Source organism: Gekko japonicus, unplaced genomic scaffold (assembly GCF_001447785.1).
Source record: "Gekko japonicus isolate JY-2015 unplaced genomic scaffold, Gekko_japonicus_V1.1 scaffold822, whole genome shotgun sequence".
NCBI classification, from domain to species: Eukaryota; Metazoa; Chordata; class Lepidosauria; order Squamata; family Gekkonidae; genus Gekko; species Gekko japonicus.
In genome coordinates, this window is record NW_015159737.1 from 450967 (window position 1) to 467284 (window position 16318).

The 16318-nt window shown below is 42.5% G+C and overlaps 1 protein-coding gene across 1 annotated transcript in view; it reads right to left on the bottom strand.

The window, feature by feature from the left end:
* Positions 1 to 353: 353 nt before the first annotated feature.
* ADAMTS20 (ADAM metallopeptidase with thrombospondin type 1 motif 20) overlaps positions 354 to 16318 on the bottom strand; it is a 152250-nt gene continuing 136285 nt past the window's right edge. Inside the window, exons 31-40 of the mRNA XM_015429359.1 lie at positions 11460 to 11633; positions 8706 to 8870; positions 7671 to 7871; positions 7350 to 7479; positions 7156 to 7250; positions 6798 to 6892; positions 5760 to 5893; positions 3659 to 3750; positions 1869 to 1973; positions 354 to 443 (exon numbers count right to left, since the gene is read on the bottom strand). Coding sequence (XP_015284845.1) covers positions 354 to 443; positions 1869 to 1973; positions 3659 to 3750; positions 5760 to 5893; positions 6798 to 6892; positions 7156 to 7250; positions 7350 to 7479; positions 7671 to 7871; positions 8706 to 8870; positions 11460 to 11633 — 1281 coding nt within the window. The remainder of the gene's footprint in view (positions 444 to 1868; positions 1974 to 3658; positions 3751 to 5759; positions 5894 to 6797; positions 6893 to 7155; positions 7251 to 7349; positions 7480 to 7670; positions 7872 to 8705; positions 8871 to 11459; positions 11634 to 16318) is intronic.

A 16318-nucleotide genomic window follows, 5' to 3' on the forward strand; every position in this document is an offset into this window, starting at 1 on the left:
TTTATGGGGAGCTGGTCATACTAGAAGCAGCACAAAAGCACAGGGTTGTGCATAGCCAGCAGCTCTCGATTTGTGCCACGATGGGTGGGTGGCTACCTGGTCTGCCTGCAAGGTGCAACTGGCCAGAGGCATGACAGTGAGATAATCCCTCTTCAGAGACCTGATGGTTTACTATTATGGTTTATGCACATGCTTCAAATACATGTGGATGAAATGGTTTGAATCCTTTGAATTACTCCACTGAAGGATGAGGAATTCTGAATAAATAAACATGACAGATATGAAAGGACTGAGAAAATCACAACACCTACAATGTGATCTCTGAGGATTTGTCTTCACTGATTTCTTCATTCTTATTGTATTTGAAGAGGGAGACCAGTGCCTGTATTAGGAACACATTTTCCACAGAATCCTCCACATCTTCCAAATATTTTAGTATCATCCTACAAATTTGAAAACACAAAACAATGGGAATTCCTTTAGTGATAAACCACAGTTATTTAAAGCCATGCAAAACAGTCCAAAGGGAATAAGCCACGTACACTGCTTAGAGCTCTTAGGAAAGAAAGAGGGACTCAAATGTGATTATATTATTAACAATAACAATGGAGGTTAGGATTATTTATTTATATATTTACATGACTTACACTCCACAATGCTCCCCAATGGGGACCCAAAGTGGCTTACAAAATTCTCCTTTCTCCATTTTATCCATTTTATCCTCACAACACCAGTTATTAAAAGCTCCTTTTCATTAGTTCAGTATGCCCAGAGGTTGTGTTTATCAAAATATGTCATGGAAGTTGCCTGCTTAACTTGAACAAAAAGTTTAAAATCTTCCTGGACATGCCACAGTCCTCGCATGTTTATGGTAACAAAATAATTTTTACTGTACAAAGCTACCATCATATAGAGACTTTTCCATATCATTTTTTCTGGCGACAAAAGTATTGCCACAAAATGGATGAACTTATGTTTGTCCATGATCAGGGGAAAAAAGCAGTTCTGTTTTTTTTTTTTTTAATATAGTTCAATGTAAACATGACCACATAAGAGTCATTCATAAGAAATCTTTACAATGGGAAAAATCTTTATACACTGATACTTTTCTTGATATAAAGAAGAGCACAATGCACAGTAAAAGAGATCATGCAAAAATTCTAACTTCTACTGGGACAAATTCAGGTGGGTAGCCATGTTGGTCTGAAGCAGCAGAACAAAATTTGAGTCCAGTGGCACCTTCAAGGTGTGCGCTTTCGTGTGCAAGCACACTTCCTCAGACACATTGAAATGGAAGTTATCAGTCCATACATAGAGGTAGAGGGTGAACAGCAAATTAGCATACAACATAGTGAAGATACTCTAACACATGTGAAAACCAAACAGAAGAAAGAAGAAGAAGAAGAAGAAGGAGAGGAGGAGGAGGAGATTGGATTTATACCCCGCCCTTCACCACCCAAAGGTGTCTCAGAGCGGCTTACGAACTCCTTTCCCTTCCCCTCCCCCCAACAGACATCCTGTGAGATAGGTGGGGCTGAGAGAGCTCTTGACCGAAACTGCTCTTTTTCAAGAACAGCTCTTATCAGAACTACAACTTGCCCAAGGTAATCCAGCCAGGTGCAAGTGGAGGAGTGGGGAATCAAACCCGGTTCTCCCAGATTAGAGTCCGCGCAATTAACCACTACACTACACAAAACAGGAATAACAAGCTAAATTTACATGGTCGCCATTTGTTTGGATTCGATTCGGGGGGGGGTTACAGTGAAGCAAATAAATATGTCAAAATTGGAGACTAATATGTGATTGTACCCTTTTTAATTGTGGGATGCTAAGAGTAACTGAAATCGTTGATGAAATGAATGACTTACCTGAGATTTATGTATCTGAGCTGTAGCGTAATTTCCTTGAGCAATCCATTTCGCAGTAGGAGATAGCCTCAGTCCAGTGCCTGCCAAATTAATGCCAAACTGCCCCTTTTCAAGTGGAGGGAAACAAAAGAATATACATCAACTTCAGAACATGTCTAACAAGCCTTGGTAATGTTATTGAATTGAGCTCTTGGAGAAATGCAAGCTAAACATATTTCACAACATAAAAGGTAGCATCACAGGCAGGGGGAGTTGTTCAGAGTATGACAAGAGGCATTACTGCTTGCACTCACACATTTCTAGCTCCACTCTTAGCCCCACAGGCACAGTCTTGTTTCATGGTCATACCTCGTCAAACAGGTTTTGTAGATTTGTACAAAACTTTGCAAACCCTGTTTTCCAGAGACAGTCATGGGATGAGAGTATTACTGGGATAAACCTGTCGTACCTTCTTTAATGCTGGGGTGGGGGAGCTATTCTCTTTACTCCAGGCTAAAATGTAATTGCTGAAGGTAAACTGTGGGATCAGAAGAGGGCAGTATTGCACTATGAAACTGGAGATGTAACGTGGCTTAGAAGATCCAACAGGAAGAAGACTGAAACTAGGAATTTCAGGAACAAACAGGAACATATTCTCAAGGAAATTGTGTATTGATCTTTGTCAGACACTAGGATGACTCCCATAATTCTCCTAGTGCCTTTGAGAAGGTTGACAAATGGAATGTGAATATCTGCAGCAAATTACTAGCTCCCTGACAGACTTGTAAATAAGAAATCAAATCACTAAATTCTGCAAGTCATGGATATGTTGAGGAGTCATTGTGCTTGAAAAAAATGTCAAAATCAGTTGTAAAAGAAGCAGAAATAAAACTAATAGGAACTAAGAAAATTATTACACAGTTTATACAAAACAAGTGAAGAACACCGAAAGATTTGTGGGAGGGAATTTCATTTCCGCCCCCAGTATATTCTTCCTTGCTATTTCTTCTTCCCCTTTTCCGGGCAACTGCAATCCCCCCCCCCTTTTCCCTACTTCCTTCTCTTTCCCACCGACCAGCTGACCCTTTATCAACTCCCCCATCGTCAACTATATTTACTATGTATTTACTTCACTTATATCCCACCTTTCTCCATAATGGGGTTCCAAAGCAGCTTACACAATTCTCCTCTCCTCCATTTTAACCTCACAACAACCCTGTAAAGTAGATTAGGCCGACAGAGAATGACTAGCCCAGGGTCACTCAGCAAGCTTCTATGACAGAGTAGGGATTTGAACTTTGGTCTCCCAAATCCTAGTGTGAATCTCTAACCACTACACCACACTGACTTTTGTGGGGTGCTTGCTGTTGAATAGAAGCAAGCACCCAGGCCTGCCAGTGGTTACTGCTGAGCATGGCCTCAAAGGCCACAACAGGCCCTTGCCTTTTACTGACAGAAACCAAGACTTGAAAGCTGGCACCATTGTTTTGGTTGCCCTGCAACTGCCACAATGGCCACTGCACAGGCAATTTGTTTTCTATAGGTCTAGAAGCTGCTTGTGTTATTTGGAGGGTTAACTACCCCCCTCCAATTAATTTATTTTTGGGATTTCATATTTCTCTGCAAACCTGGGGCTTTTCTTGAGTTTGTAAAAATATCTGTCTTGTGTGTTCACAAATCCAAACTCCAGACTAAAGGATCCACAGATAAGACCATACTGAGAATTAGATATATTGATACTTAATGCACTGAGTTCTTGAAAGTACATTTAATTTAGAAAATCCAGCTCCACTTCAATATCTGCCATTTACCTGTGGGCATTTTGCAGCACTATAGCAGTCTCCAGCTGTGGCAAATGGAACAGGTTTCCCCAGTATTGTGTGAGCAAACCGGAAATCAGTAGCTAGAAAGCAAGAGCAAAATTTCATTATTACCAGAGAAACAAGTTAAATTAATCTTAATACATGTATTTATTTACTTCATTTATATGTCACTTTTATCCCTAATGGGGACCCAAAGTGGTTTACATTGTTCTACTCTCCTCTGCTTTATCCTCACACCAACCCTATGAGGTAGGTTAGGCTGAGAGTGTATGACTAGCCCACTCCACCCAGTGAGCATCCCTGGCAAAATAGGGATTTGGGCCTGGGTCTCCTAGATCCTACTCTGAAAATCTAACCACTACACTACACTACACTACACTACACTGGATCTCCTAGAATACAATAGAGCATAACACATAAACACTATGGGATTGATGTAGAGGTCTATATGCATGGATCCTTGTTGTTCCCTAAAAGGGAAACACATCATATACACATACCAGTTTCCAATTCTGTATGCAGGTCATTCCTTCCTTCATACATGGGGAATTCCTTGCACCCACAGAAGGTGAGGGCATATACACACTACAAGACATGGACCGTCAGCTTCAATATTTCTGCATTCTTCAGCTTTCATCACAATGTCTAGGTTGACACAATTGTGGATGGGCATGAACAAGGGAAATAGAGTTTGGTACGTGGTTTGTGGCGTGCCCCGTTCACAAACCATGGACCATCACAAGCTTTTGGGGGCTAAACAAATCGGTTTGGCTTGTGATGTGATAGGATGGCCCCCGGTGTGCTAGAAATACCAAATTTGCAGGGGATCTCCAGCTGACTCTCCTATATCTTCCTGCAAAGTTTGGTGAGTACTGAATTTAGGGGGTATGAGTTACAGCCCTCCAAAGAAGGTGCCCCCAGGAACTGCCTTATTTTCCTTTGTTCATGATGGAGATGTGTAACCTGATTCTATAGGTATTCTTCCATCTAAATGAATGTAAAGACAGCTCTTTGTAGAATAAGGCAGTTTTGAGACATTGCTGTACAATAAGACAGTTTGGAGGCATTTTTGGTTGAGAAGTTCCTGTGGCTGTGCCTCTCTGGGAGTCCCCATTTGCAGTCCTGATGAAGGCATCGAAAACTCATTGAATAATCTGGAGGATGAGTTGACTGCAGCCTATTTCTTATTGTTTGTCTCAAGTCGTAAGAGACTTAAGAGAGCCAGTTTGGTGTAGTGGTTAAGTGCATGGACTCTAATCTGGGAGAACCGGGTTTGATTCCCCACTCCTCTACTTGCACCTGGCTGGATGGCCTTGGGCAAGCCGTAGTTCTGACGAGCTGTTCTCTCAAGGACAGCTGTGGAAAGAGCTCTCTCAGCCGCATCTACCTCACAGGGTGTCTGTTGTGGGGAGGGGAAGGGAAAGGAGTTTGTAAGCCGCTCTGAGACACCTTTGGGTAGTGAAGGGATGGGTATAAATCCAATCTCTTCTCCTCTTCTTCTTCTTCTTAAGGACTGGATCTACTTGCTGTTTACAACATGCTGTTTACAACATACTTTATATTGTTTAATTTTTTTTTTTAAGTCTTAAGTGGATGTACTTGCTTGATGGATATTTGAAGATTATATTTTGCAGTCCATTGAAACAGTGAACTGAGAATCTGTGAAGTCTTTCTTTTGGGAGAGTCAAATAGTAAATGTTAGATATTGCTTTAAATCTCCAGCCTATTTATTGCAGCTCATGTATTTCACATATTGAATATTGATGTACATTTGAGAAATATTTGGACCCTCCTCAGAAACAGCAACACCCAGCAACATAGATAGGATCTACATCTGGGAGGAATGAGAGGAGGAAACTGGCAAAAATCACCCTCCCACACTGACAGAAGTGCAGTTTCACTACCGTAAATCTGCTGTGCTGGCAGAATTGCACTTTTGGATCCAACCTTTCTTTTTCAGTGGAAAACTGGGTGGTAAAATATTTTAAAATGGCACTACTAGAGATTAAAATTCCACTAGTAAGAGTAATTCAATCATGGCAAAATAGTTTTTCTTCATAAGACTCAAACTACTATATCAAGGACTCACTTTTAATTTCCAAAGAATTGAGATCAAGTCCTATTTTTCTAAAAACAGTGTAGCCAGCTGCAGGATAGTCATTTCTGCATATACAGTCTTGCCGCCTACTTCCATTAAAGGGACACTCAAATGGATTTTGAAGTCTACAAGTAAACATGCATTAGTTTAATTTTTTCCCAGTACATTTGGTAGCATACTATATTGTACAACCAACACAGCTAAACAAAAGGCAAAATCCAGCCAAGTTAAACACTTTTAAGTCTTATTGATTTCAGTAAAGAGGTATGCAAGCACATTGTTAATGCTCTCATTAAAAATACATGGAATTTATAAATGCTATGTCTCAATAATGTTTAGCACACAGAACCCCTGCAGGCATGAGAGTTAGGGATGAACAGAACCAAGTGGTTCCATTCCACAGAGTTCTAGAGTAGCTCCATCAAATCTTCAGAATGGAGTACAGAAATCAGAAGGATTTCACAATTTTCTCAAGGCAAATTGCTGGCATTTTAGACCATGGTTGGTTTAAAGCACATGAGATGCAACCACTTATGGTGGCCACTTGCATGTCCCAGGGGCATCTGATGTCAACAGCAGGTTGAGAAAACATATCCATAAGGAAAATGCTCAAGTATAGCTAAACATTGGTTTTATTATTCATGCACCAGTCCTGAGAGTTAACACCAGGCTCTTATACACACCAATGATGCTTCCATTAAAAGCTGTAGAAGTCAGTAAGCACTAATTTCCCCAATAAGTACATAAATTATTATACCAGTCTCAATTACTGAAGTACTAAAAGCTCAATCTCATAGGAACTTTGAAGGATAGCTCTGTAAGATTGTAGTTCAATTTTGCTATAATAGATTAAAAGTGGTGACTCCTCTGTAATACAGATCTTATAAAATTGCCCAGAGCCAGCTTGTAAATCTGAGGTGAGGAGTTCAGAACTACACATATGTATTTTGTAATGGCATGTACAATTTTGTTACTAGCTTATCAGATCAACAAATTTATTGATTTATCTCTTAAAACAAACATGAGTACCGATATCCATATACTTCTGAAAAGTTGTCCTCTTGCCCCTTCACCAGTGTTAAATATTCTTTGGGATTCTGAAGCTGCATGTCTGAACAATAGATCTATGAAACAAATTCAACAGTCACAGCTCTGAATTACTTTTAGTAAAACAAGGCATTGTTCTATAGCAGTTCTTCAGGCAAACACATTAAAATACAAGAGTCCAGTAGAGTTCAATGTATCTAAAGAAGTGAGCAGTGACTCACAAAAGCTCATACCCTGCCACACAATTTTGTTAGTCTTTAAGGTGCTACTGGACTCTCGCTCTTTTTTACTGCTACAGACAGACTAACACGGCTATCCGTCTTGATCTATATTAAAATACCTTTATCATTCTTCCTTTAATGTTAAGTAGGTATTCACCATCCTTCCTAATCTTTTTATTAATCTGGATTTCTTTGCAGCTGGTTAATGTTTCACCTAAATAAAATAAAAGGGTGATGTTGTTATGACTGAAATGTTCCACTGGACTCCACTGGATTTCAAGGCAATACAGAATAACAGTGGTAGATTACTTACAGTCTTTTGCATGGCAAATCCTTCTGGCTGGTGGTTTTAAATGTGGTATACATAAGTCACTGGGTGAATCATTTTCCATCATGCATTCTATTCTTCTTTCTTGTGTTCCCAGCCCACAAAGCGCTGAGCACTGAACAAAGACCACAAGTAAAACAATATTTTCTTAAAATTAATGCCAGTATTTATTTTGGAGCAGAGGTGCTTTCCAGTGCCATCCTAAGCAAAATACACCCTTCTAAGCCAATTGACTTCAGTGGACTTAGAAGAGGGTAACTCTGTTTAGGATTGTGCTATAAATTTTTTATTTTGCAGAAAACTCACCTTATTCCATTTTCCAACCTTCCATGTTGAGGCATCCAGGCAAGCCCTAACATTGCATTCCTTCAGCAATGGGGATGGCAAGAGTGGGCAGTCTCGGTAAGCTACAGGTTGCAGGCTGTAGCCATGATTATTCCAGGCATCACTGGCTTCAACACAGAATGTCATCTTTTGCGCATGGTCACGATAACATCCAGTTGGACACTAAAATAATAAACTGTTGTCACAAAAGGCACATAAAGATTACTTTTTATGATATGCATCCTGACTCATAAGTAATTCCCACTACTTGTTCTTTAGGAAGTAACGGTAGGCTTGCAATCAAAATCTGTGTGGCTTCAAAATATTGTTAGGGATCTGAAGGGTGGAGTAATTGAATGGTGTACCTTGAGGACAAAGTGCCAGAAATTATGCCATCAAAGTCTATGCATTTTTCAGAAAACAGATGCCATTCAATTGTGGATATAAAAGGATTATTGATACCCCCAGATTTGGGGTGGCTTCTGACAAGCCAAACCACCACCACCATGTTCTGTGAAACTGAATTTGAAATTAATGGGGCTACCATTCTGTGCAGATGGAGGTTTGGGTCTGTGAGCTCCATTCATAAGACACAACTCTCATACCTCCCTTACTGGCTGAAATGCTGCTCCCAGGGTTCAGGGGATGTCAAGGAACAACATGGGCATGACATAGATATCTGCAGTGGGAAAAGATTTTCTGATTCTACTTCATATAAGAAGAGTCCTAAATGCTTGTGCAACTTTTTGAATTTTGAAAAAGGGTAGTGGGTGCCATTGCAAAGTGGCTACAATACCAAATGGCTGCCATGAGGTAGGACCAAACACAATATGATGGGAACTCAAAACTCCTTTTTTCTGTTTCATTCAAAGCCCTTTTGATTTTACCTTAAAGGCTCCAGAGGGAAGTGGAAACAAGGAAACATAATCTTTCACTGTGGCAACCCTAAGCACCACACTGGAGATCATTAATTTATAAGCATCAATATAAAGGCTTGATTATAAATGGATAAATTACCTGTGATGTGTGCACTGTAATCACAATGTATTCACAGGGAATATTTTTGCACTTCTTGGTGGACAAAGGTTTCATGTCTGTATTGCAGAAACTTTCACTCACTTGGATCCCATTTTGATTCACACACTTCACTGATCGGTGAATTTCTCTTTTTTTGCAGGAACACTGAAGGAAATAAAACAAAACATAGTTCTCTCCCATAGGAAAAAAGGCTACATTGTTCAAACTGGTCCCCCCCCCCCGAAAAGCTTTACATGATTTGTTGGAAAGAAGACATCCTCAATTACTTTATGTAATAAAAACGTTCTGAAAAAATAAATAATCTCAATTATGACAACATTAGCTGATCTTTGTTCATAATAAATGAATGATGATAACTGTATAAGCGGTATTTTATACAAAAGCACAAAACAAGGATTTTCACACAAAGAATAAGGGCTGCTTTGAATGCTATTATCATGTCAAAGGAACAAAAATGCCTCATTCTGTTCAAGACAAAGTGCACATTTCGAATCTTCCCTGCATCAGGAGCTTCAGCCTCTCCTCTCCAGGGAAAATGTATCAGATACATTATGTTAGGGAACCATGGGAATTCTGACCTAAACTTGCTGCAGGGGGGCTGAATTTGGATAGGGCCATGGCTCTGAACCAGGAGATATAAATGTATCTCACTCCACTATGTTGTGGAAGAAAATTCCTAAGTGCTATTAGGACAGGAAAAGACAGTTATGATACAAGTGTCTGTCTTCTTCTTTTTCTCCTGTCTGGATTAATAGCAGGTGAGGGAGACTGTAGGGATAAGGGTTGGAAGGATAAGGGTTAAGTGCCACTGCTCCAGTGTCATGGCCGGATTCAAGTCTCTCCCCACTGCACATAAAATTAGAAGCTACTCTGAATTAGGAAGCCAAATCCAGCAAGATAAAATGCATTGTTCTGGGCTTTTCTTCAGCCCAGAAATTCACTGCAGTGAGTCAGTAGGGACCATATCACGCCAGTCTTGGCCAATGTACACTGGCTCCTGATTTGTTTCTGGGCACAATTCAAGGTGCTGGTGCTGACCTTAAAGCCCTATGTGGTTTGGGACCAGCAAATCTGAAGGACTGCCTGCTCCTTTACAAACTTCCCCAGCCACTACAATCATTTTCTAAGGCCTGCTCAGAGGTCATTTCGGGGGGGATCGCAGTTCCCCCGGGTGAGGTACGGGGGGCGGGGCACATGACAAAGCCCCGCCCCCTGCTTCCGGCCGCCCCGCTTCCGGCCCTCATTCAGCCAGGAGGAGGCAGGAGAAGAGGGAGGGTAAGTTGCTCCCCCCCTGCCTCTCCCCAGGCCGCCACCAGCGGCCGCCACCGTTGGGGGCGGGGTGTGTGTCCTTATGACACACTTCCGGTGATGTCAGGGGGTGTGGCATATGTTAATGAGTTATGCTAATGAGTTCCCCTAGCTCTTTTCCTACGAAATGACCCCTGGGCCTGCTTCAATGCCTTCTCCAGAGATTAGGCATGTGACAGCATAGGAGAGGTCCTTCTCAGTCATGGCACGAAAACTTTGGAACTCTCTCCTTATACAGACTCCCTTGTCCCCTTCTATTGCCATTTTCTGCCAGTGAGTAAAGACTGTTTTTGTTTCATCTGGAATTCTCCCAGTGATCCCTCTTTCTGCCCTGTTTTACTTGTTGTTTTTATGTTGTTGTATGTGTATTTCAGCTTGGTTTTAATTGTTTTAATGATCTGTTTTACTTGGTTTTAATAGTTGTTAAGATATGTTTTTATCATGTATGTTTTTAATCTGTTAGCTGCTTTGGTGGCCCTGATGAGGGAAGAAAGACCCCAATGAGGGCAGAAATTTTTAAGTAAAATGAATATTTAATTAATTAATTAATTAATTAATTCAATTTATATCCCACCCTCCCCGCCAAAGCAGGCTCAGGGCGGCTTACATTAAGAGTTAAAATACATTAAAACACAAATTATAAACATCATAAAAGTCATATACAATAACAAAATAAAGTGCTCGTGGCGGTATGATATCACTTAGAAATCCCAGTAGGCCACGGTGGAATGGTCACAAAGGAGTATAGTCAGAGTTGGTAAAGAGCTTATCAGACCATTTATAGAGGATGTCGCAGGCTGCTGGTGGTAGTATAGGGGGCCTTACTACAGTTCAGTTGTTGGAAGCGGCTCCTAATCAAAGGCCTGGTGGAAGAGCTCCATTTTGCAGGCCCTGCGGAACTGTAAGAGGTCCCACAGGGCCCTGATGTCTTCCAGGAGCTCATTCCACCAGTACGGAGCCACTACTGAAAAGGCCCTGGCCCTGGTAGAGGCCAGCCTGGCATCTTTGGGTCCAGGGAGGACCAAACGATTTTGAGTCCCTGACCACAGTGCTCTCTGGGGAACATGTGGGGAATTAATTAATTAATTAATTAAAGCACCTCCCGAATACAGCATCACATTTAGAAACAATGCTAAACCACATTTCAATAGTGACACCTCTATCCTCTAAACACACATGCATATAGCACTGGCATTTTCAGTGCTGTAGACAAACTAAAAAGATGCATGAGAATATAGAAGAATGTGTAAAGAATATATACATGAAGGGGGGGGGAAATCAGATGTCACTGTTTATCATTTTAGCTATATTGTTTTCCTCACTCATTGTATTTGACTTACGTACTACTTGTATTTGTAAATGAATCTGCATCGGATAGCTAAATGGTTAAAAGAGCCTGGCTCAAAAGTCCTTGAATATACTTACATCTTGCCATTCTTCAGTCAACCATTGGTACCGTACACAGGCAGGGACTGAACAGGGCCTCTTACTAGCAGGTTGGGTAAGTTGATCACACATCAGTTCATTAACGGGACCACTACCTCTGAGCCTGCAGTAAACATCCCGTTGCTGAACACCTACCCCACAAGTCACAGAACACTGAAATGAATAGAGAGGCAGACATATATAGAGTTAAACCTATCAGTGGTAATTAAAAACAGCACTTTCCACTTTCTACATGTCACTTAAGACCAACTTTTGCTTTACTGTAGGATTTGCATTATTGCTAGCATCCTTTCCTAGTGCTGCAGAGTAGTGACATCACAAACACCACCATTTTCAATAACAAAACATATGTTATCTTACAAAAATGTTTACAGCTTTCACTCTGAGGAACAATGTTTTTCTCATGTATTCCTCGTGTATTACTGATTTGTAGAATGAAACACTGAGGAACAGGTGGAAACTATTTTTTAAATCACTTTGGATACATTTCATTTTTATTTATTTAATTTCTTTGATTTATATCCTGCCCTTCCCCCACGTGGGCTCAGGGCAGCTTACAAGGTCACATAAAATATCATGACAGAGAAACAATATATAAAATTCAAACAATTCAATTTTAAATTTTGGCAATAAGTTTTGTACCATAGAATTGTTATTCAAAATGGAAATACCTCAGAGCTGACTGCATGTGTGTACTTTGCAAGTGACAAACAATCCTGTCCTTAGCAGAATTAAACCCTTCTAAACCCGTCAACTTGAATGGACTTAGAAGGATGTAACTCTGCTTAAGATGGTGCTCTAAGAGCACAGTTCTATGTGTGTTTACCTAGCAGAGTAAGGGATTTACTTCACAGGCGATTTACTGAGGATTGCTCCCAGAGTGCTATACAGATACCACTTCACTACACTACTGCTATAAAGGCAGACACATTAATACCTATTTTTAGGCCTAATTTTCACATTGGGAGATGAGGACAAATAAATAACCACTAGTTATTTATCAAAGAATCAGAATCAGCCCAGGCTAGCCCAATCTCATCATCAGGTCTTAGAAGCTAAGCCGGGTTGACCCTGATTAGTAGTTGGATGGGAGACTACCAAGCAATAACAAGGTTGCTACAGAGAGGCAGGCAATGGCAAACCACCCCTGAATGTCCCTCGGCTTGAAAAACCTACGGGGTTGCCATAAGTCAGCTGCGACTATACAGCAAAAAAGAAAACCAGAACGAATAAGGGACTTGATATATACCACAATCAAGAACAGGGAACCTATAACATGGGGTTATATTGAATGACTACACTACTGTCAACTTAGCTGGTGAAATCTGCAAATATTTATACCAATTTTGGGCCAGGGTTTAGACATTTAATGGATCTAAATCCATGTTTCATGTATAACCACTGGAGACCTTGCTATGGCAAAGCAGATGTGTACCTGTTGAGATCCACCTAGTTATGAACAATGCGTTAAAAACCACTCAATTATTGGTTTCTAGGAGTGTTTAAAAGGAGGAGGGAGTCTTCAAGCACAGACAACTGCATAGTACTGGAGGTCACAAATTGTGAAGCTGTGTTTTAAGAACTGAAAAATCAATTTCACAAGTTCACTGTTTATTTTCTTCTGCTTATATGTGATTCTTGTGATAATTTGGAAAATGGATGTTGTTCACATGCAATGGCACTTGTTCACACTCTTTCTTTTTCCCACATGCACACAAATCAGAGAACAGATGCTTTCTTCTAGCTTCCTCTTACCATTGCCAATGTTTTCCAGACTTCCAAAAACACTACATTATATTTAACCGTTACTTCCTCCATCCCCCCTCAACATATTTTTTTAAAAGATAGATCCTCTTCAGCTCTCTCTTTCATATATATTTTCCCTGGCACATTTCCTAAAATGTGTACCTTTTAAAAAGAGAGAACAGATGACCTTCTACAGCCTGAGTGAAAAGCACATACCACAACTTGTTTCTATTAATTTTATTTGAAAATCACAGGTGCAAAGCTGAAGCTTCTAGTCTCCAGACTCATTTGTATAATAGCTTTTAACTTTATGGTGATCTGTATGTGAGTGGGAAAGGAGAGCAGGTCCTTTGCATGTGTTTTGTGGCTTTGTAGTAATCTCCAATACTTGTATGAAATGAAAATGAAAAAGATGGTGGTGCGGTGAAGGAGCTTTGCTCGTGCTCCCTTGCCTGAATACCCGAAACTCGATATTTTAAAACAGCTGAAGCCCCAGATGGAGGCAAGAGGGAGTCCCAGTTATGACAGCTGCGGGGGGATGAGATACCCTGCCACCCCAGTTGAAGAATAGACCTAACCGCTTATGGGGCTTGCGCTGGGAATGGGCGTGGGCCTACCTTGGAGAACGGGTTTCAGTGCCGCAGCCTGGCATGGGACTTTTGTTGATGCGGGCGAGACTGGAGATGGCTCTGTGGCTGCAGTTTCACTGACGCGATGGCCATCTTGGTGCTTTGGCTGCAGTAAGGTCCCCTTTCAGACGGCGGCAGTGGTCCCTGAAGCGGCAGTGTGTTTAACAACACCACTGGTGAGCCCGTGGAGTTTGGTGGGGGAACCTGGTGTGGGTCTTGGCCCGCCTCGGGGCCCTCCCGGCCAGTGGATGTTTTCGCCAGAGTACCATCGATCGGCCACAAGCCCAGAACAATGCTGGCTCCTGGATTCCTGTGGGTTTAGAGCTCATCGGTAGGCAACGTTTGTCCCAGAATTGCTGCAGCTGATCCATGCAGAGGGATTGGGACATTTAGATCCGTCGGAGATCTCGCTACCTGGCTGCTTGACTGTGGCTCGATTCAAGCGTGGAGTGAGGCACGGAACGGAGAGGAGGTTGATGAGTGGAGCACCCCCAGTGGTTGCATATGATATCAAGAGCGACTGCTCCCCCTCCCTCTAGTGGTTGCAGAATTGGAGACGACCTTGGACTTCCCTGTTGGTGATCAGGGGCGTATAAGGTGGAAGACTACTGGCCCGAGGATGGAGGAATAGACAATTCGACTGAAATTAAGTGGGTTGAGGAGGGTGGGAGTGTTTTAAACTGGGTTATTGGTTGCTTCTATGAGGCACTAGGGAACTGTTCCCCAACTGTTCTAAAAGACTGAGAATGATTTAAATTGCTAGGAACGATAATTTGTATTAGTGTAACTTGGGACTGCCACTTACAATTGGGGTTTTATTTGTAGCAATTGTTGGGAGTGTAAGTTTTAGTAGGACGGGAGGGTTAATGTAAATTACCAGCACTGGAAACAGCAGTTCCTCCCAGAGTATTCTGGGTAAGTAGTTCATCACCCTCTAGCAATCTGTGGCTGATGCGAAGAAGGTTGGGGTGGTGATGTCTGCACAACAGATCCCGGTGCTCCTGGGGAGGAGGAAGTATAGCGGTGGGCCCAGGCAGAGAAATAAGGGAAGGACATGGAGAAATAGATTGGCTCGGTGCCCTTCCAGCCTGTGACTCATCCCAAAGGTGGCCAGTGGTTGGGCTAGGATGGTTGACTCCCCTCCGTCATTGGTGTTGAGCAATACCAAGTCCATAAATAACAAGACCACAGTCCTTCGAGACTTTCTGCTAGAGCAGAAAGTGGACTTGGCGTGCGTGACCGAGACCTGGGTGCGGGATAGGGAGACCGTAGCTCTCTCCCAGCTCGCCCCTCCCGGGTTTTCGGTCCTTCACCAATCATGGACTAGGGGGCAGTGGGCGGAGTGGCTATTTTCATTTGGGAGGCTTACTCCTTTAGGGCGCTCCCACCGTTAGAGATCACAGACGTTGAGTGTGTTGGCCTAGTGTGGGAAGGCAGGGAGAGTGTGGTAATTTGGCTGGTGTACCGACTGCCAAACACGTCGGCCAATAGCCTACAATCCCTGTTGGAGGCTGTATCAGGCTGGGCACTGGAGCACCCTAGGCTTATAGTCTTGGGTGACTTCAACATCCATGCTGATGACACGACCTCCATACAGGCTACAGACCTGGTATTGTCCATGGTGGCACTGGGACTCTCCCAATTTATAACAACCCCCACTCACCAGGCCGGACGCAAGCTCGATTTGATCTTCACGGCTGGGGTAACAGTGGACCGGATTACTGCCTTGGCAGTACCATGGTCGGACCACCATGCCCTGAAGGCCCGTCTGAATATTCCACCCCGACCCTGTTTAGGTGGCAAGCTTATTTTAGCTCACCCATGGAGCCTAATGGACCCACTGTGGTTTCAGAGGGCCCTGCGGGATCCAATGCCTCCTGGCGGCTTGTTAGATGAGCTTGTGGAGGACTGGCGTAGCTGACTCTCTATGGCCATCAATGAGATTGCTCCCTGGCACCCTCTGCACTCCCGCTCCAAACTCGCTCCATGTTATACCCAGGAGCTGAGGGGCATGAAGCGAGAGTTAAGATGGCTAGAGAGACAGTGGCGACATGTTCATGATGAAGCTACAAGATGATCTTATAAGATGTTTATGAGATCCTATGAGATGGCAGTCAAGGCTACAAAGAGGGTGTTCTTTGCAGCTGAGATTGCATCCACTAGCTCTTGCCCAGCCCAATTATTTAGAATGATTCGGTTCATAACAACCCTGCCTCAGGGCATCCCGAATGTGAGGGAATTAGAGATTGGCTGTGGGGCTTTTGCGAGCTATTTTGCAGATAAAGTCTTGATGCTTCGCCGTGACCTCCCCGCCACAATTGAAACAGTGAATGAACTCGAGGCCCCTTGCACATCTGCGTTGGTTTTGGATCAATTCGACCTGCTCAGCCTTGAGAAAGTTGACAGAATACTCGTAACTGTATGCCCAACCATGTGCGTCCTGGATCTGTGCCCTCCCTGGCT